The sequence below is a fragment of the Ranitomeya variabilis genome, chromosome 3 (genome assembly GCF_051348905.1).
Source record: "Ranitomeya variabilis isolate aRanVar5 chromosome 3, aRanVar5.hap1, whole genome shotgun sequence".
Lineage (NCBI taxonomy): Eukaryota > Metazoa > Chordata > Amphibia > Anura > Dendrobatidae > Ranitomeya > Ranitomeya variabilis.
Window position 1 is genome coordinate 268648015 of NC_135234.1, and position 20479 is coordinate 268668493.

General features: G+C 46.4%; 1 protein-coding gene across 6 annotated transcripts in view; it reads left to right on the plus strand.

The window, feature by feature from the left end:
* Positions 1 to 20479, plus strand: part of LOC143818160 (E3 ubiquitin-protein ligase makorin-2-like) — a 106156-nt gene that overhangs the window by 80435 nt on the left and 5242 nt on the right. For 4 of the 6 annotated variants that reach the window (XM_077299564.1, XM_077299563.1, XM_077299568.1 and 1 more), the window contains one exon: positions 18244 to 18379. In XM_077299564.1, coding sequence (XP_077155679.1) covers positions 18244 to 18379 — 136 coding nt within the window. Of the gene's footprint in view, positions 1 to 18229; positions 18380 to 20479 lie in introns of all 6 variants that reach the window. The other 2 variants (XM_077299566.1, XM_077299567.1) reach the window with 1 other exon arrangement.

Below are 20479 nucleotides of genomic sequence, written 5' to 3' on the forward strand. Positions count from 1 at the left end.
ATAGGAACGGAAGCGGCAGCATGCACCGCTGAGGGAAGACTCTGGGGGCCATCGAAGGTGAGTATGACTTTTTATTTTAATTCTTTTTTTAACAATTATATGGTGCCCAGTCCGTGGAGGAGAGTCTCCTCTCCTCCACCCTGGGTACCAACCACACATGATCTGCTTACTTCCTGCATGGCGGGCATAGCCACATGCGGAAAGTAAGCAGATCAATGCTTTCCTAAGTGTGCGGAATCCCCGCAATTCCGCAAATTTAATGAACATGTTGCTTTTTTTCCGCGATGCGATTTTTTTTCGCGTAAAGAAATGCAACATTTGCACAAGAAATGCGGAAAACACTGAAAATAATGTGAGGCATATGTAATCGTTTTTTTTCGCGTTTTTATAGCGAAAAACGCGAAATACTGAACGTGTGCACATGGCCTAAGACTTAACCCAGCCTTCCTCCCCAAGGTAGTGTCCTCTACAAATATATATCAGGAGATAATCCTTCCTTCATTCTGCCAACACCCTAGAAACACAAAGGAAGGGGTCTACCATAACCTTGACGTTGGGGAGACTGTTCTAAAATACCTGGGGGCGACAGAAGGTTGGAGACGAGACACTAACTTGTTTCAGTACGGGGGTCCAAATAGAGGTTGTAAGGCAGCAAAATCAACTATTGCTAGGTGGATAAAAACCATGATAAACCTAGCATATACAGACCAAGGGAAAGATCCCCCGGATATTCTTAGAGCCCATTCAACTCGAGCTATCTCTACATCATGGGCGGAGAAGGGGGGAGCCTCAGCTGAGCAAATTTGTAGGGCGGCGACTTGGACCAGTCTTTCTACCTTTGCTAGACACTATAAATTAGATGTCGCATCAGACCAGTTAGCTTTTGGTAGAAAAGTGTTACATGCAGTAGTCCCACCCTAGTTAAACATCCTTTGGTATTTCTCCAAAGGTGCTGTCAGGTGGTGTACTGGAAAACGGTAATTAGTTCTTACCGGTAATTGTATTTCCAGGAATCCACCTGACAGCACTACTAGTTCCCTCCCACTGCAAGTCTTTACTATTGACTAATGTGATGTAACATTGGTGCATAACTGTTAATAAACTCTTTTTTGCATCCATCCAGATGTGGTACTTAGAAAATCACTGGTGGGTGGAGTGGGGAGGGTCCTTTTAACCGCTTGTTGTTCCTGTCCCACTGAGGGTAAGAAGGACGTCCTCCAATGGTGCTGTCAGGTGGATTCCTGGAAATACAATTACCGGTAAGAACTAATTACCTTTTTTGTTTTTTTTTTTTCCACACAAATTATTTTTTAGCCCCCGGTTTTGTATTTTCCCAAGGGTAACAGGAGAAATTGGACCCCAAAAGTTGTCCAATTTGTCCTGAGTACGCGGATACCCCATATGTTGGGGTACACCCCTGTTTGGGCGCACGGGAGAGCTCGGAAGGGAAGGAGCACTGTTTTACTTTTTCAACGCAGAATTGGCTGGAATTGAGATCGGACGCCATGTCATTTTTGGAGAGCCCCTGATGTGCCTAAACAGTGGAAACCCCCAATTCTAACTGAAACCCTAACCCAAACACACCCCTAACCCTAATCCCAACCATAACCCTAACCACACCCCTAACCCTAATCCCAACCGTAAAAGTAATCCAAACCCTAATGGGAAAATGGAAATAAATACATTTTTTAAAATTTTTATTTTTCCCTAACTAAGGGGGTGATGATGGGGGGGGGGGGGTTGATTTACTTTCATAGCGGGTTTTTTAGCGGATTTTTATGATTGGCAGCCGTCACACACTGAAAGACGCTTTTTATTGCAAAAAATAGTTTTTGCGTCTCCACATTTTGAGAGCTATAATTTTTCCATATTTTGGTCCAGAGTCATGTGAGGTCTTGTTTTTTGCGGGACGAGTTGACGTTTTTATTGGTACCATTTTCGTGCACGTGACCTTTTTTTATCGCTTTTTATTCCGATTTTTGTGAGGTAAGAATAAACAAAAACCAGCTATTCATGAATTTCTTTTGAGGGGGTGCTTATACCATTCCGCATTTGGTAAAATTGTTGAAGCAGTTTTATTCTTCGGGTCAGAATGATTACAGTGATGCCTCATTTATATCATTTTTTTTGTTTTGGCGCTTTTATACAATAATAATTTTTTCTATAAAATAGTTTTTATTTTTGCATCACTTTATTCTGAGGACTATAACTTTATTTTTTCATTGATGCTGTATTGTGGCTCATTTTTTGCGGGACAAGATGACTTTCAGCGGTGCCATGGTTATTTAGATCAGTCTTTTTGATTGCGTGTTATTCCACTTTTTGTTTGGCGGTATGATAATAAAGCATAGGTTTTTTTGCCCTTTTTTTTTCCATTCGCCACGACAGCACCCACTAGAGAGAGGGGATCCGCCACTAGGAACAGGAAACCTACAGAGAGAAAAGGGGCGGCCCCCCTCGCTCCTCAGTTGGTTTCCTGTTCCTAGATGGAAACCTACAGAGAAGACTCTCTGAAGACTTAAAGTTGAAGAGGAACACCCACCTGGATTGCCGCCTGTACGACTCTGCTGAGCGGCAGGGGTTCCAGAGCGGGTAACATTTGGGGGAATGATCCTCCTGGCTCCCCCCTCCTCTAGTTACGTTAGGTCGGAATCCTTGGGTTTCAACAGTCTCCCTGCTGTGACACTGTTGCACGGTCCACCGCACGGCAGAGGCACAAAGTCGGTAAGTGACGGCAGTATCGGTCGCAGTGTTGCTGCAAAAGAAGCGCTTACCCCCTCGGTAGCGGTATCTTCCAGCCACGCCATAGCCGGAGGGACAGCATGGATGCGCGATATGAGTAGCGTCCCGGAAGTTGTTAGATTAACTTCCGGGAGCGTGGGGTTGAGGATGGCGTTTCCTGCTTTGGACGCCATGTTTGCTGTGGCGGTGGGGTCTGGTGTATCCCGGCTGCAATGCCTCTTCCCCCTTAGAGAATGAGGTAAAAAAAAAAAGAGGAAGGAAGGGGTGTGTTTGGTATATGGATGCCTCCACTATATAAAGCATGTCAGCATGGTGGAGTGTGTGCAAACATGTCATCCCAGGAGGATATTGCTGAGCGCCCACTAGAGTTAATATTACCAGTTGGTGATACTAGGAGAAAAGGTAGTGGACACTCAAAAGTGAGTGATTCCACTGAGAAAAAGGGGAAGAACAGATGATCAACCCGTTCTACACCCCAGCCCAGCCAAACAACCCTAGAGCCGGTATATGACCATAAATTCGTGTGAGTTTAAATAAAGCTTCATTGAGGCTTATGGTAGTCTCTTCTGTTTCTATTTTTATAGGCACAAAGACTGGGAAAACTAAAGAGGCAGTGTGCATTATGTGCTGAACCCCTGCCTGACTCATACAAATATGACAATCTTTTTGTATATAAGTAATACCTTACAACAGGAGGGATCGGTCAAGATGGACGATATTCATCTTATGATCCGTGAGGAGCTACAGTCCTTAAGTGGTGGCCCTTCTATGAATATAGAGAGGAGAGGCAAAAGAGCACCCTCACCTAGAGCAGACATATCTCAAAGTGGGGAAATTGATTCCGATGTCTCACAGGCTTCGGGTTCCTCAGAGGAAGAGGACTAGGTGTGTTTTTTCCATCATACATGACGGCACCACGAGAGAGGGGATCCGCCCATCAAGGACAGGAAACCTTCAAGATGAAAGGGGCGGCTCTCTCCACATCAGTTGGTTTCCTGTCCTTGACGGGGAACCCTCAAGATGGTTGACTTCTGATGAAGACAGAAGATGATGCCTGGGTCGGGTGGATTTGGGCAGGTGCTGGTCTGCTGCACCCGTCACCAGGTACCGGCAGTCGCCTCGGGGGCCATGTATACCATGCCCCCCCCCTGAGCGAAGCACATGGCCACAGCCCGTGAGGCAAACGCCTGGGTGAAAATTATCCACGGGGGCCGCAGGTGGCGCAACCCAAAAAAATCGTGCTGTCCCCGGGGGTCACTTTATTGTGCCCCCCCTGTTGACCAATGATGGCCATGATGCCCGTGAGGCACATCGGTGCCCAGGCTAAGTAAGTCTCCTCGGAGGTTGGGGCACCTCCCTGTTGAGCTTTTAAAGCAGGTCTCCCCCCTACCCCTGGTCGGTACCTGAGGCTGCACAAAGGAGTGGTGTCCGGAGCACTAAGAGGGCATCTGGACGTTGGGGAGTGCGGCGCTGCCTCCTGGAGTCCGTGGTCTGGAATTCCCGGCACTGCAAGCTCCTTCTCGGCCGGCGTCGGGTGCCGGAAATGGTGGGTATGCGCATGCGCACGATACCCGGCGGCAGCACTCGGAACGTTATACAGGAGCTAAGGGGCAGGGGGACCGAAAGAGGCGGCGCGCACCGGAAGTGGTAACCGGATGCGCGCCTGGAGCACAATACAGCAGCGCGCATCGGAAGGAAGTCCGGGTGCACGCGCAGGCCCGTCCGTAGTGTTCAGAGAGGCAGGATCAACCAGGTGAATGGTGAGCATGCACCGGAAGTGGTTGCCGGGTGCGCGCTCTGGCATATTTATACAGCGCAGGCGTTGCGCTAGCGGCGGCAGAGGCAGGATCAACCAGGTGATTGATTGCATTACAGGAGCACCGGAAGTGGTGCAGGCACGATCAGCCAGGTAATCATTCATGACAGGTGCGAACATACACCTGATTACTGAAGCGACCAGTAAAGGCAGGATCAACCAGGCGATTTGTTAAAAAAAAAAAAAAAAAAAAAGTGAATCTATTTAAACGAACCAGATGCGCTGCCCTGTGTCACTAAACCAGGTCAGGTTGAAGGTGACTACTCTTGTTACGTGGTGGGTGTAAGATGGAGAGCTTTTCACCAGAGCATTTGATGCCACAGCAAGAGGTGCAGGAGAGGCGGTCTCGCTCAAGTGAAAAGAGCCAGATCTGCCGTGGCAGCAGCAGAATCTGCTCGGACAGCGTACAGGACGGATGGCCATACCAAGGAGGGGTCCCTAGTCTCATTGGGAGACACGGAGAAAACCAGCCAACCTCCGGATCCGGTACTTTGAAAGCGTCCGAGTGGTGAGTGAACTGCGAGGAAGCCCAGCACACTAAAGGTACCTTCACACGAAGCGACGCTGCAGCGATAGCGACAACGATGCCGATCGCTGCAGCGTCGCTGTTTGATCGCTGGAGAGCTGTCACACAGACAGCTCTCCAGCGACCAACGATGCCGAGGTCCCCAGGTAACCAGGGTAAACATCGGGTTGCTAAGCGCAGGGCCGCGCTTAGTAACCCGATGTTTACCCTGGTTACCAGCGTAAAAGTAAAAAAAACAAACATTACATGCTCACCTGCGCGTCCCCCAGCGTCTGCTTCCTGACACTGACTGAGCTCCGGCCCTAACAGCAGAGCGGTGACGTCACCGCTGTGTTTTCACTTTCACTTTAAGGCCAGAGCTCAGTCAGTGTCAGGAAGTAGAGGCTGGGGGACGCGCAGGTGAGCATGTACTGTTTGTTTTTTTTACTTTTACGCTGGTAACCAGGGTAAACATCGGGTTACTAAGCGCGGCCCTGCGCTTAGCAACCCGATGTTTACCCTGGTTACCAGTGTAAAATATCGCTGGTATCGTTGCGTTTGCTTTCAAACACAACGATACACGGCGATCGGACGACCAAATAAAGTTCTGGACTTTATTCAGCGACCAGCGACATCACAGCAGGATCCTGATCGCTGCTGCGTGTCAAACGAAACGATATCGCTAGCCAGGACGCTGCAACGTCACGGATCGCTAGCGATATCGTTTCGTGTGAAGGTACCTTAATGTCTGTTCTTTTCTCTTCTCTTATCTCCGTCTCTCCCCTCTTTTCTTACAAACATGGGGGGGGGGGGGGGGGCGGAGTATAGGAGGTACCCAAATATTTAAGGCAAAAACTAAAAAGGAGTGTCCCGTATGTAAAAAGCCTTTAAAGACATCTTGGGGTATAAGACTGTGTCAGGAGTGTATCGACAAGACTGTGGCGGAGGAAACACCCTCCTTTACGGACAGCCTAAGATCTCTGATCCAGTCCGAAGTCTCTAGGTCCGTAAAAGCATTACAGACAGTGGACACAGATGCCAGATCTAGGGACAGATCCAGCCCCTCAGTAGCATCCCAAAGAGATTCCTCGGAGTCAGAGGGGGACTCGGATACAGCCCGCTGCTCAGATAGTAGCTCAGAGGAGGAGGATACTTTTCCAGCAGAGGCTACGGATAAGCTTATAAAAGCTGTTCGCTCTACCATGGGGCTGGTAGATGAGAAGGCTAAAAAGAGAGCCCGGGAACTTATGTTCAGTGGTCTACAAAAGAGAAAACGGAGGTCATTCCCTATTAATGAACAGCTACAGGAATTGATTAAAAGGGAATGGCAAAAACCGGAAAAAAGGTCCCAAATAACCACCTCCCTAAAGAGAAGGTATCCATTTGAGGAAGAGGCGTCCTTATCTTGGGATGGAGCCCCAAAGATTAATGTGGCAGTCTCAAAAGTGGCCAGGAAATCCTCCCTGCCATTCGAGGACCTAGGTTCTCTAAAAGAACCTCTGGACAGGAAAGTGGACAGTTCCCTGAAAACGGCATGGGAAGCCTCGGCAGGAGCACTAAGGCCAGCTATCGCGGCCACTTGTTTAGCCAGATCCTTAAAAATCTGGATAGACAACCTGGAGGAACAGGTAGAACAAAAAGTTCCCAGAGAGACTATCCTAGAGGCAATACCAACCATGAGAGCAGCGGCAGTGTTTCTAGCTGAAGCATCAGCAGACTCTGCTAGACTGGCAGCAAAATCAGCAGCTTTAGCTAACACAGGACGCCGTGCCGTATGGCTTAAATGCTGGCCAGGAGATACTCAGGCGAAGATGAAGCTTTGCTCTTTGCCATGTGAGGGGAACTTCCTGTTCGGACCGGCATTAGACGAGGTGTTGGAGAAAGCCGGTGATAAAAAGACTTTCCAAAACAGCCATTTCAGCCCTTTTCGTCGCTCCTTTCGGAGAGGCCAAAAATTCCGAAGGCAGCAGTATAGAGACCGAGACAGGAGCAACCCGGACAAGTGACCCAGGGGAGGAAAGGGCTTCTATTTTGGCAAGTCCCCCAGAGACACCAAAAAACCCTCCCAGTGACGGTCCTTCTCAGGTGGGAGGGAGGCTCTCTCACTTCCTTCCAGCCTGGGAGAGGATCTCATCCAGCGTATGGATCAGGCCTAAAACTAAAATTCCACCACTGGCCTCCAAGAAGATATATGCAGACCCCGGTACAGTCCTCCCAAGAGAAACAAGACAGTCTGGAGGGGGAAGTAACATCACTCCTAGACAAGCACGTCTTGGAAGAAGTTCCTATAGAGGGAAGGATTTTATTCCCCTCTTTTTCTCATAAAAAAACCGGACAATTCTTGGAGGACAATAAATTTAAAAGGCCTCAACAAATTTCTTATAATACCCTCATTCAAGATGGAAACCATAAAATCAGCGGTGAAACTTCTATATCCCCAGTGTTACATGTCCGTCCTCGACCTCAAGGACGCTAATTATCACGTCCCAATCAGACAGCAAGATCGTCAGTTTCTCAGAGTGGCAGTTTAGATGGGGTCCCAGTTGCGTCACTTTCAGTACAGGGCTCTGCCCTTTGGGATAGCAACAGCCCCACGGATATTTACAAAGCTGATTGCAGAGGTCACAGCACATCTCAGAGAAAGACACTCTGCTAGTACCCTACTTGGACGACTTCCTGATCGTGGGGAAGAACTTTTCTCACTGTCAGGAGCAGGTCAGGATAGTGATGGACACTCTACAGACACTGGGACGGCAACTAAACCTCAGGAAATCCAAACTAGAGCCAGCAATGGTCCAGAATTTCCTGGGGATAACGGTAGACTCCGTGGCACAGGAGTGTTGCCTCCCAGAAGAAAAAGAGGAAAAAATCAAACAAATGATTGACAACATTAACAAAACCAGAGATGACTTTAAGAGCCATGTCAGTATTGGGGTCCCTAACCTCCTGCATACCGGCAGTAAAATGGGCCCAGTTCCATGCAAGAGAACTGCAGTGGTGTGTGCTGCAGAAGGAACTGGAACTTCAGGGGCAGCTAGAGCAGAAGCTCATTCTCCCACTCTCTGTACTCCAATCGCTCAGGTGGTGGTTACAGATAGTCATCTCCAAGAGGAGTTCCCTGGACATATACAGTCTCCAAAGTGATCACAATGGATGCCAGTCCATGGGGGTGGGGAGCTCACTCAGACACGCTATGGGTCCAAGATCCCAGGGCTCAAGAGGAGAAAAATCTATCCTCAAACGAGTGGGAACTCCTAGCAACAGAAAAGGCGCTAGAGAGATTACTTCCACACTTGACAGGGCATCATGTGAGAGTCCTATCGGACAACCGGACAGCGGTCGCATACGTGAAACACCAGGGGGGCACCCGTTCTCTGTCACTGATGCACATAACCAGAAGACTCATGTCTCTAGCCGAAAGGCATTTCCTTTCATTATCAGCCCTGCATATTCGAGGTGTGGACAATATAAAGGCAGACTTTTTAAGCAGGAACCACTTGAGGCAAGGAGAATGGTCCCTAGAAAAGTCAATTTTTCAACGGATAGTGCACATGTGGGGAAAACCCAGTGTAGACCTCTTTGCCTCGAAAGCCAACAAAAAAGTTCAAAGGTTCTGCTCCCTGAACCCAGCAGACAGGCCGTTGGCAGTAGGTGCCTTCAGCATAGAATGGACGTCAGGACTTCTGTATGCCTTCCCACCGATATGTCTAATCCCAGCAGTTCTGAGGAAGATCAGGGAGGACAAGGCCAGAGTGATTGTAATAGCTCCCTTCTGGCCGAAAAGACCATGGTTTTACTGGCTGAGAGATGTCAGTGACGGACCTGTGGGTTCTCCCGGAAGACCAGGACCTTCTAACACAGGGCCCCTTCAACCACCTGCAGAATTCCGGGCTACATTTGACAGCCTGGCATTTGAATGGTCGTTGTTAGAGAAAGAAGGGTTCTCAGCTGGTTTAATATCCACCTTGCTCAGTAGTAGAAAACCAGTAACAACCAAGATCTATGGGAGAATATGGAAGAAATTCCTCTCCAGCTCAGGGCCAATACGGGAAGGGGAGGTCCTGATAGTGGCAATACTGGAGTTCCTGCAAAAGGGCTTAGATCTGGGGTTAGCTGTTAGTACCCTCAAAGTACACATTTCAGCCTTAGCAGCCTTATTCAACTGTGACCTGGCAAGCAATAGGTGGGTGGTGAGGTTTATCCGAGCTTGTAGTAGAACTGACTCTGTTCCACCCCCTACTCCTCCACCATGGGATCTAAATTTACTGTTAACAGCTTTGACAGAAAGCCCCTTTGAGCCGTTAAATACTATTTCAGATAAAGTACTAACATTAAAAACAGCTTTGTTAGTGGCACTTACATCGGCCCGTAGGGTGGAGGATTTACACGCGTTGTCAGCTGACCCCCCCCCCCCCTTACACACAAATTATGGACGATAGGGTCGTATTAAAATTCGATCCGGCATATCTCCCCAAAGTGGTATCGAGATTTCATAGGGCTCAGGATATAACCCTACCCTCTTTCTGTCCCAATCCTAGTAACAAGAAAGAGGAGTGACTCCATTGCCTAGATGTCAGGAGATGTACCTAGAGATGACAAAATCCTGGAGGAAACAGAGGGCTTTATTTGTTTCATTCCAGGGGTCAAGGAAGGGCCTTAAAGCCTCAAAACAAACTATAGATCGGTGAGAAGCCATTATTCTAGCATATAGTAGTGCAGGCAGGGCTGTTCCACAGGGTCTGAAAGCCCATTCCACGAGTGCCATGGCAACATCGTGGGCGGAGAGAGCAGATGCTACCATCGACCAAATCTGTAAGGCGGCCACTTGGTCCTCTCCGTCTACATTTTTTAATCATTATAGGCTAGACCTATATGCTACCTCTGATCTCACATTTGGGAGAAGAGTGTTACAAGCAGTGATCCCTCCCTAAAAGAGAATACATATCTCTGTAACTCTCTTGTGGTGCCGTCATGTATGATGGAAAAACACGGGTATTACATACCTGGTAATGTGTTTTTTCATGAGACATGACGGCACCTTTATATTCCCACCCTTTTGATCACGTCATTAGTTGGGTGCATTATTAGCATTATTTGTATTATACACTCCCTGGGGTATCGGTGAATAGAACCATGTAGGATGTATTATTTATGTGTACACTAACCAGCGGAGTTCCTCTCATACTCTGTAAAACAACTGATGTGGAGAGAGGAGCCGCCCCTTTTATCTTGAAGGTTTCCTGTCCTTGATGGGCGGATCCCCTCTCTCGTGGTGCCGTCATGTCTCATGAAAAAAACACATTACCAGGTATGTAATACCCGTGTTTCCTACTGACGGTGTTAATAATTTGGTAAAATCTGTAAGAAACACTATGGGTTTATCCGAATCCAAAGAACCTCCGATGCCGCAAGAAGTTATGGTTGCGGGTCTCTCCCAGCGAAAAGGTCATGTATTTCCTGTAATTCAGACCATTAAGGACCTCGTTAAAAGGGAATGGAATAAGCAGGGACAGAAGGGGTTTGTACCCATATCTTGTAAAAGGTTTTACCCTTTTGACGACAAAGACTTGGCCACCTGGGCTAAGGTGCCTAAAGTAGATGTGGCGGTAGCCTCCACTTCTGCCCGCTCCTCCTTGCCTGTAGAGGACGCAGGAACTCTATCTGATCCAATGGATAGGAAATCAGATACGCTTCTAAAGGGGTCCTGGGAAGCTTGTATCACTGCATTCAAGCCAGCGATTTCGGCCACGTGCACTGGCAGGTCTATGCTGGTTTGGCTAGACCAGCTGGATCAGAATATTAAGAATGGTATGTCTAGAGAAAAATTGCGTACCTCTATTCCCTTGATTAAGGGTGCTGCGGCCTTTTTATCAGATGCCTCAATAGACTCTCTCCGTTTGGCAGCCAGAACGGCTAATGTAACCAATACAGCATTGTGGTTAAAAAATTGGAAGGGGGATGCTCAGTCCAGATCTAAGCTGTGTGCCATACCCTGTCAGGGTGAGTACCTTTTCGGGACTGTTCTGGATGATATCCTGACCAAAGCAGGTGAGAGGAAAGAAGGGTTTCCTAATCCTTTTTATTCCTTCTTACAGAAGGGCATTCAGAAAGCCACCATTTGGCAAGAGAAAAGACTTTAAGGACTGCTGGAATAACAAGGAGTTCTGACAGAAGGGGACCCTATTCAATAAACGTCCCTTCAAATCGGCTGATGGATCCCGCTAATCCTATTCTGCCAGTAGGAGGTAGATTGCTAAAGTTCACTAATCAATGGTAGGAAATGACACTAGATCTATGGCCCAAGAATTAGTTATCAGGCCTGACCTTAGACCTTATCCGGACACCTCCGGATTCTTTCCTTTTGACTTCCTTAAAATCTAAACCACAGCAGGAGGAGCTAGAGCTTGAAATTAAGTCTCTTAGCCAAACAAGTGTTAATAGAGGTTCCGTCATCTCAAATAGGGAAGGGATTTTACTCCCCCTTGTTTCTGATTACCAAGCCTGATGGATCCTTCAGGACTATAATAAATTTAAAAAAAATTAAACACCTTTTTAAGATCCAAGACATTTAAGATAGATTTTTTTTTTATAGCTGAACATATAGACTCCGTTTCCTGGTTGCTATGTGGTGGTCTTGAATCTTAAAGATGCTTATTATCATCTTCCTATACACCAATCACACCAGCAATTCCTCAGGGTGGCGGTAGTAATGAACGGCAAGATTTGTCATCTGCAGTTTAGAGCAATGCCCTTTGGGTTGTCTATGGCTCCGAGAGTTTCTACCAAGCTATTAGAGGTGATGTCCTATCTACGGGTAAAAGATACACTAGTTATTCCGTACCTAGACGACCTACTAATAGTAGGGAGATCCCCCCCCCCCTTCAGTGTGAGCAGAGGTTGGAGGAAGTTGTTGTTTCTCTGCAAAAACTTGGCTGGATTATCAATTGGGAAAAATCCAGACTCCAGCCGGTAACATGTCAAAAGTTTCTTGGACTTCTTCTAAACTCAGAAAGCCATAAATGTTTGCTTCCTGAGGATAAGAAGACATCAATAATTAATAAGGTGAGCCTAGCGATTGAGAAGCGTAGTATGTCATTAAGAAGTGCCAGCCATGTCCTTGCTAGGATCATTAACTTCATGTATTCCTGCAGTACAATGGGCAGAGTTTCATACTAGACAACTGCAGAGATTCGTATTAGGAGAGGACATTAGAAAGCAGGGACATTTAGATCAGACAATCTCTCTAACATTAGATGTAGTTCGCTCCCTTACATGGTGGTTGGACCGAAAAAATCTCTCGGGCGGAGTTCTTTGGGTAATAATGCCTTCAAACATAGTGACCACAGACCCTAGTCCAGGGGGCTGGGGTGCACATTTTCAGGAGCAGATGGTTCAGGGGCTTTGGTCTAGAGCAGAATCTAGCGACTCTTCCAATGTAAAAGAATTAAAAGTAATATATTATGCCATACTCCACTTTCTTCCGCAGCTGCGGGGCCCCCATACAAGGATCTTTTCCGACAACACCACCTCGGTAGCCTACCTAAACCATTAGGGAGGTACGCGGTCAGACACTCTCATGAACGTTACATAAGACAAAATGAATCTAGCCGAAAATCATCTTTGTCCCCATCAGCAGTACATATCCGAGGTATAGACAATCTTTGTGACAATTTTCTCAGCCACCACACCCTTCATCAAGGAGAATGGATGCTCAACAGACGAATCTTCAGACTGATAACTGCCCGATGGGGAGTACCTCAGACTTATTTTCAACAAGGTCCAACCGACAGGTCAGAACATTCGCCTCGTTGTGCAGACAGGACAATCGGGACATATTCGATGCCCTACATTCAGTCTGGGTTATGCCTTTCCCCCATGGAATCTTCTACCCATAGTTATCAGAAAAATAAGGGAAGAAGGGGCAAGAGTATTGATGATAGCTCCATTTTGGCCCAAAAGGCCATGGTTTTCATGGCTCAGGGCAATGTCGATTACCGACCCTTGGATTCTTCCTCAGACCAAAGACCTACTGTCTCAAGGGCCTTACTTCCACCCTCAAGTAAAGGGTATGAACTTGACAGTTTGGAATTTGAGAGGCAGTTATTGAATCTTGGAGGATTCTCTAAAAAGTTGATAGATACCCTCATGAAAAGTAGAAAGCCATCCACTACAAGAATTTATGCCCGAGTCTGGAGAAAATTTCTCGAGTTCCACACAGTGCAGTTTCCTTCTGAGATACCCATATTTCCAATATTGGAGTTTCTGCAGAAGGGACTTGAGTTAGGTCTCTCTGCAAGCACTCTAAAAGTTCATATTTCAGCTCCAGGAGCTCTCTTCAATTATGATATTGCAGGCAATAGGTGGATATCCCGTTTTATGTCGGCATGTGAATGGTCAAAACCGATCCATATACCACAGGTCCCACAATGGGATCTAAGTTTGGTCCTGGACACATTAACAGAGAGCCCTTTCGAGCCTCTTCATACAGCCTCATTGAAACACATCTAATTAAAGACCGTATTGTTAGTAGCGTTGGCGTCTGCTAGGAGAGTGAGCGATCTCTAAGGGTACTGTCACAGTGGCACTTTTGTCGCTACGACGGTACGATCCGTGATGTTCCAGCGATATCCATACGATATCGCTGTGTCTGACACGCAGCAGCGATCAGGGACCCCGCTGAGAATCGTACGTCGTAGCAGATCGTTTGGAACTTTCTTTCGTCGCTGGATCTCCCGCTGTCATCGTTGGATCGGTGTGTGTGACACCGATCCAACGATGCGTTCGCTTGTAACCAGGGTAAACATCGGGTTACTAAGCGCAGGGCCGCGCTTAGTAACCCGATGTTTACCCTGGTTACCATCGTAAAAGTAAAAAAAAACAAAAAAAAACAGTACATACTCACATTCTGGTGTCCGTCAGGTCCCTCGCAGTCTGCTTCCCGCTCTGACTGACTCCCGGCCGGAAAGTAAGAGCAGAGCACAGCGGTGACGTCACCGCTGTGATCTGCTTTCACTTTACGGCGGCACTCAGTCAGAGCGGGAAGCAGACTGCAAGGGACCTGACGGACACCAGAATGTGAGTATGTACTGTTTTTTTTTGTTTTTTTTTACTTTTACGATGGTAACCAGGGTAAACATCGGGTTACTAAGCGCGGCCCTGCGCTTAGTAACCCGATGTTTACCCTGGTTACCCGGGGCCTTCGGCATCTTTGGTCGCTGGAGAGCGGTCTGTGTGACAGCTCTCCAGCAACCACACAACGACTTTCCAACGATCACGGCCAGGTCGTATCGCTGGTCGTGATCGTTGGAAAGTTGCAGTGTGACAGTACCCTAAGCCTTGTCAATAGACCCTCAGTTTTTATCAGTAACACCTGACAGGACGAGTCCGTCTTTAAAATTATTCTATCTTCCCAAAGTTGCTACTAAGTTTCATAGATCCCAAGAGATCTTCCTGCCTACTTTTTATGAAGACCACTCGACTCCAGAGGAGGAGAAAATTCATGCCCTAGATGTTAAGAGGACTGTTCTGGCCTACTTAGAAAGGACCAGGGACTGGAGAAAGAGTAGGGCTCTCTTTGTGTCTTTCCAGGGTAAAAAGAAAGGCTCCAGAGTTACAAAGAATACGTTATCACGCTGGATTAGAGATGCCATAATCCTGGCATATAAGGCTAAAGGAAGAGATCCACCACCACATGTGGGAGTACACTCTACAAGGGCTTTGTCGGCTTCCTGGGCGGAGAAGGCAGACGTCCCAATAGACCTTATATGTAAGGCCGTAACCTGGTCTTCGCCTAGTACTTTTTATAAGCACTATAGATTAGACCTGTCTTCATCCTCTGACCTAACCTTTGGAATATCGGTCCTTGACACTGTGAACCCACCCAAGTTATAATCTCTGTAAATCTCTCTAGTGGCTGCTGTCGTGGCGAATAGAAAATACTGCATTACTTACCGGTAATGCTCTTTCATAGAGCCCACGACAGCACTCACTCACATCCCTCCCTTATTATAGTAGCACGAGGTTCTTTGGTGGTGAGGGGTGTTAATAGTAGAATGATATAGTATAAGTTTGTAAGTATGTACATATTACTGAGCTTGTTAACTAAAGCGTGGCGGCGGTTCCTCCTATTCTCTGTAATACAACTGAGGGGGGGGGCCGCCACTTTTATCTCTGTAGGCTTCCTGTTCCTAGGGGCGGATCCCCTCTCTCTAGTGCGTGCTGTCGTGGGCTCTATAAAAGAGCATTACCGGTAAGTAATCCGGTATTTATTTTTTATTTTTTTTTAGTGTTCACTGAAGGGGTTAACTAGTGGGACAGTTTTATAGGTCGTTACGGACGCGGCGATACTAAATGTGTACTTTTATATTTTTTTTATTTAGATAAAGAAATGTATTTATTGGAACAATATATTTTTTTTTCTTTATTTAGGAATTTTTTTTTTTTTTACTCATGTAAATGTTTGTTTTTTTTTTTACTTTTTTGCATTGCCCCAGGGGGACATCACTATATATCAGATCGCTGATCTGACACTTTGCAGTGCACTGTCGGATCAGCGATCACACAGGCACTGAAGGAAGCTTACCAGCACCTGCTCTGAGCAGGCGCTTGCAAGCCACCTTCCTGCAGGACCCGGAAGGCCCCCCGTGGCCATTTTGGGTCTGGGGCCTGCAGGGAGGAAGAGATAGGAGACCCTCGGAGCAACGCGATCACATCGCGTTGCTCCGAGGGTCTCAGGGAAGCACGCAGGGAGCCCCCTCCCTGCGCGATGCTTCCCTATGCCACCGGAATGCTGCGATCATCTTTGATCGCAGTGTGCCGGGGGTTAATGTGCCAGGAGCGGTCCGTGACCGCTCCTGGCACATAGTGCCGAATGTCAGCTGCAATAGTCAGCTGACACCCGGCCGCGCTCTCCCCGTAAGTGCGGCTGATCGTGCAGGACGTACTATTCCGTCCATGGGAAGTAGGGCCCACCCCACATGGACGGAATAGTATGTCCAATGGTAGAAAGGGGTTAAAGCATCATGAAATGTGAAGATTACCAAAAGATTTTGGGTCTTGATGTAGAGCCCAATGTCAGAAAGCTTAGTTTGTGTCCTAGGTCACGGATTTTCCAGCAGGACAATGACCCCAAACTTCAAGAAGCACCCAGATATGGATGGGAATAAAGCAATGCAGAGTTCTGAAGTGGTCAGCAATGAAAACGTAACTAAATCCCGATTGCACACATGTGGAGAAATCTTAAAATTGCTGTTGAGAAGGCAAATATGAGACCTGAAGCGGTATAATATAAGAGAAGAGGGCTCCAAAATTCCAGTTGATAGGTGCAATAAGCTTGTTGATGGTTATAAGAATCGATTGCAGTTACATACACTACTCAAAAAATAAAGGGAACACTTAAAACCGAGAATATAACTCCAAGTAAATCAAACTACTGTGAAATCACTGTCCACTTAGGAAGCAACACTATCTGACAATCCATTTCACATGCTGTTGTGCAAATGGAATAGACAACAGATGGAAGTTTTTGGCAATTATCAAGACATCCTCAATAAAGGAGTGGTTCTGCGGGTGGGGACCACAGACCACATCTCAGTACCAATGCTTTCTGGCTGATGTTTTGGTCACTTTTGAATGTTGGTTGTGCTTTCACACTTGTGGTAGCATGAGTGGGACTCTACAACCCACACAAGTGGCTCAGGTAGTGCAGCTCATCCAGGATGGCACATCAATGCGAACTGTGGCAAGGTGGTTTGCTGTCTGTCAATGTAGTGTCCAGAGGCTGGAGGCACTACTAGTACACCAGGAGACGTGGAGGGGGCCGTAGGAGGGCAACATCCCAGCAGCATCGCCGCTATCTCTGCCTTTGTGCAAGGAGGAATAGCAGGAGCACTGCCGGAGCCCTGCAAAATGACCTCCAGCAGGCCACAAATGTGCATGTGTCTGCACAAATGGTTAGAAACCGACTCCATGAGGATGGTCTGAGTGCCCGACGTCCACAGATGGGTGTTTTGCTCACAGCCCAACACCGTGAAGGACGCTTGGCATTTGTCACAGAACACCGGATTGGCAAATTGGCCACTGGCGCCCTGTGCTCTTCAGATGAAAGCAGGTTCACACTGAGCACATATGACAGACGTGACAGTCTGGAGATGCCATGGAGAGTGATCTGCTGCCTGCAACATCCTTCAGCAAGACCGGTTTGGCAGTGGGTCAGTAGTGGTGTGGAGTGGCAATTCTTTTGGGGGCCGCACAGCCCTCCATGTGCTTGCCAGAGATAGCCTGACTGCCATTAGGTACCGAGATGAGATCCTCAGACCCCTTGCGAGACCATATGCTGGTGCAGTTTGTCCTGGGTTCCTCCTAATGCAGGACAATGCCAGACCTCATGTGGCTGGAGTGTGTAAGCAGTTCCTGCAAAATGAAGGCATTGAAGCTATGGACTGGCCCACCCGTTCCCCAGACCTGAATCCGATTGAACACATCTGGGACATCATGTCTCGGGACATCATGTCTCGCACCATCTACCAACGTCACATTGCACCACAGACTGTCCAGAAGTTGGCGGATGCTTTAGTCCAGGTCTGGGAGGAGATCCCTCAGGAGACCATCCGCCGCCTCATTAGGAGCATACCCAGGCATTGTAGGGAGATCATACAGGCATGTGGAGGCCACAAACACTACTGAGAATCATTTCCTTGTCTTGAGGCATATCCACTGAAGTTGGATCAGTCTGTAGCTTCATTTTCTTTGATTTTGAACATCATTCCAACTCAAGGCATCCTGTGGGATATTGGTTGTGATTTACGTTGATCATTTTTAGGTTTCATTGTTCTCAACACATTCCACTGTGTAATGAATAAAGATTTACAACTGCAATATTTCATTCAGTGATATCTAGGATGTTGGATTTTAGTGTTCCCTTTATTTTTTTGAGCAGTGTATTTCAAAGGGTGTGCAATTAAATATTAAGTTCAGTGCCAACACATGTATAACTGCAATAATTTTCAGGGAGAAATGCTTCATTTTCTGGGACAATTTCTGGGATGCCAAACACTTTCAGCCAAGACTGTAATCTCACCTGACCTATTGAACTGTTTCTACTTGTCACTTTATATCATTGAGTATGTTTGGAGCACCCACTGATTTGAAGATGACTCTTAATTCAGCCTTTCTTCTGCAGTAAGATCCGCTGCCGATTCTTTCTTAGGAGCAATGGGTACTGCCCTTTTAAATCTGAATGTATCTATCGACACGATATGCCACATGGTCAGCTACAGAGAAAGAGGGAACAAAGAAGGGCTAGTGCCTCTGCGCTGGTGAGGAATACCCTTATGTTCAATTATATAGGACTGTGGATGTAGCATTCTTTCATAAAGCAGTTATGGTGACTATAGTTTAGTGCTCAGTTTAAGAAAATCTAGTAGTGTCTTGTGTATGTACAACATTTTTCTAATTTTGGTTATAGACATTACCACAATGAATTTTAAACAAAACAATTCAGATGCAGTTGAAGTTCAGACTTTCAGCTTTCATTTGAGGGTATCCACATTAAAATTGGATGAAGGGTTTAGGAGTTTCAGCTCCATAACCAAAAGTAATTGGACAATTGACTCCAAGGCTATTTTATGGACAGGTGTGGGATTGGGCAATCCCTTCGTTATGTCATTCTCAATTAAGCAGGTAAAAGGCCTGGAGTTGATTTGAGGTGTGGTGCTTGCATTTGGAAGGTTTTGCTGTGAAGTAAACATGCAGTCAAAGGAGCTCTCCATGCAGGTGAAACAAGCCATCCTTAAGCTGTGAAAACAGAAAAAACCCATCCGAGAAATTGCTACAATATTAGGATGTACCAAACTGTAGATTTTGCCACTCCTGAGAGAGAAAGAAAGCACTGGTGAACTCCTCAATGCAAAAAGACCTGGGCACCCACGGAAGACAACAGTGGTGGATGATCGCAGAATAATCTCCATGGTGAAGAGAAACCCCTTCACAACAGCCAGTCAAGTGAACAAATCTCTCCAGGAGGTAGGCGTATTAATATCCAAATCTACCATAAAGAGAAGACTGTATGAAGGTAAATACAGAGGGTTTACTGCACGGTGCAAGCCACTCATAATCATCAAGCATAAAAAGGCTAGACTGGACTTTGCTAAAAAAAAAAAAAAAAAAACCTAAAAAAGCCAGCACAGTTCTGGAAGAACATTCTTTGGACAGATGAAACCAAGATCAACCTCTACCAGAATGATGGAAAGAGAAAAGTATGGCGAAGGCGTGTTGCAGCTCATGATCCAAAGCATACCACATCATCTGTAAAACACGGTGGAGGCAGTGTGATGGCTTGGGCATGCATGGCTGTCAGTAGCACTGGGTCACTAGTATTTATTGATGTGACACAGGACAGAAGCAGCCGAATGAATTGTGAGGTATTCAGAGCCATACTGTGTGCTCAGATCCAGCCAAATGCAGCCAAACTGATTGTAGTATGAAACGACGACCAGATGGTCAATGACCCAAAACATAAAGCCAAAGCAACCGAGGAGTTTATTAAAGCAAAGAAGTGGAATATTCTTGAATGGCCAAGTCAGTCACCTGATCTCAACCCATTTGAGCATGCATTTCACTTGTTAAAGACTAAACTTCAGACAGAAAGGCTCACAAACAAACAGCAACTGAAAACCACCGCAGTGAAGGCCTGGCAGAGCATCAAAAAGGAGGAAACTCAGCGTCTGGTCATGTCCATGAGTTCAAGACTTCAGGCAGTCATTGCCAACAAAGGGTTTTCAAACAAGTACTAAAAATGAACATTTTATTTAAAATTTAATCTGTCCTATTACTTTTGGTCCCTTTTTAAAAACAGGGTGGCACATGTTAAGGAGCTGAAACTCCTAAACCCTTCATCCAATTTTAATGTGGATACCCTCAAATGAAAGCTGGAAGTCTGAACTTCAACTGCATCTGAATTGTTTTGTTTAAAATTGATTGTGGTAATGTCTGTAACCAAAATTAGAAAAATGTTGTCTCTGTCCAAATATATATGGACTTAACTGTATGTACGTGTTTAAAATTTTACACACACACACACACACACACACACACACACACACACACACACACACGCACACGCACACACCAGACCAAAAGTTTGGGCACACCTTCTTAAAGATTTTTCTGTATTTTCATGACTATGAAAATTGTACATTCACACTGAACGCATCAACACATGTGGAATTATATTTTAGTTTTTTCACAGTTTAAGTATATAATTCCACATGTGTTAATTCATAGTTTTGATGCCTTCAGTGTGAATGTACAATTTTCATAGTCATGAAAATATTATACATTTTTTATAGTGCCATTTATTCCATGACGCTTTACATGTGAACGGGGTGAATATAGACAAGTACAATAAACATGAGTAA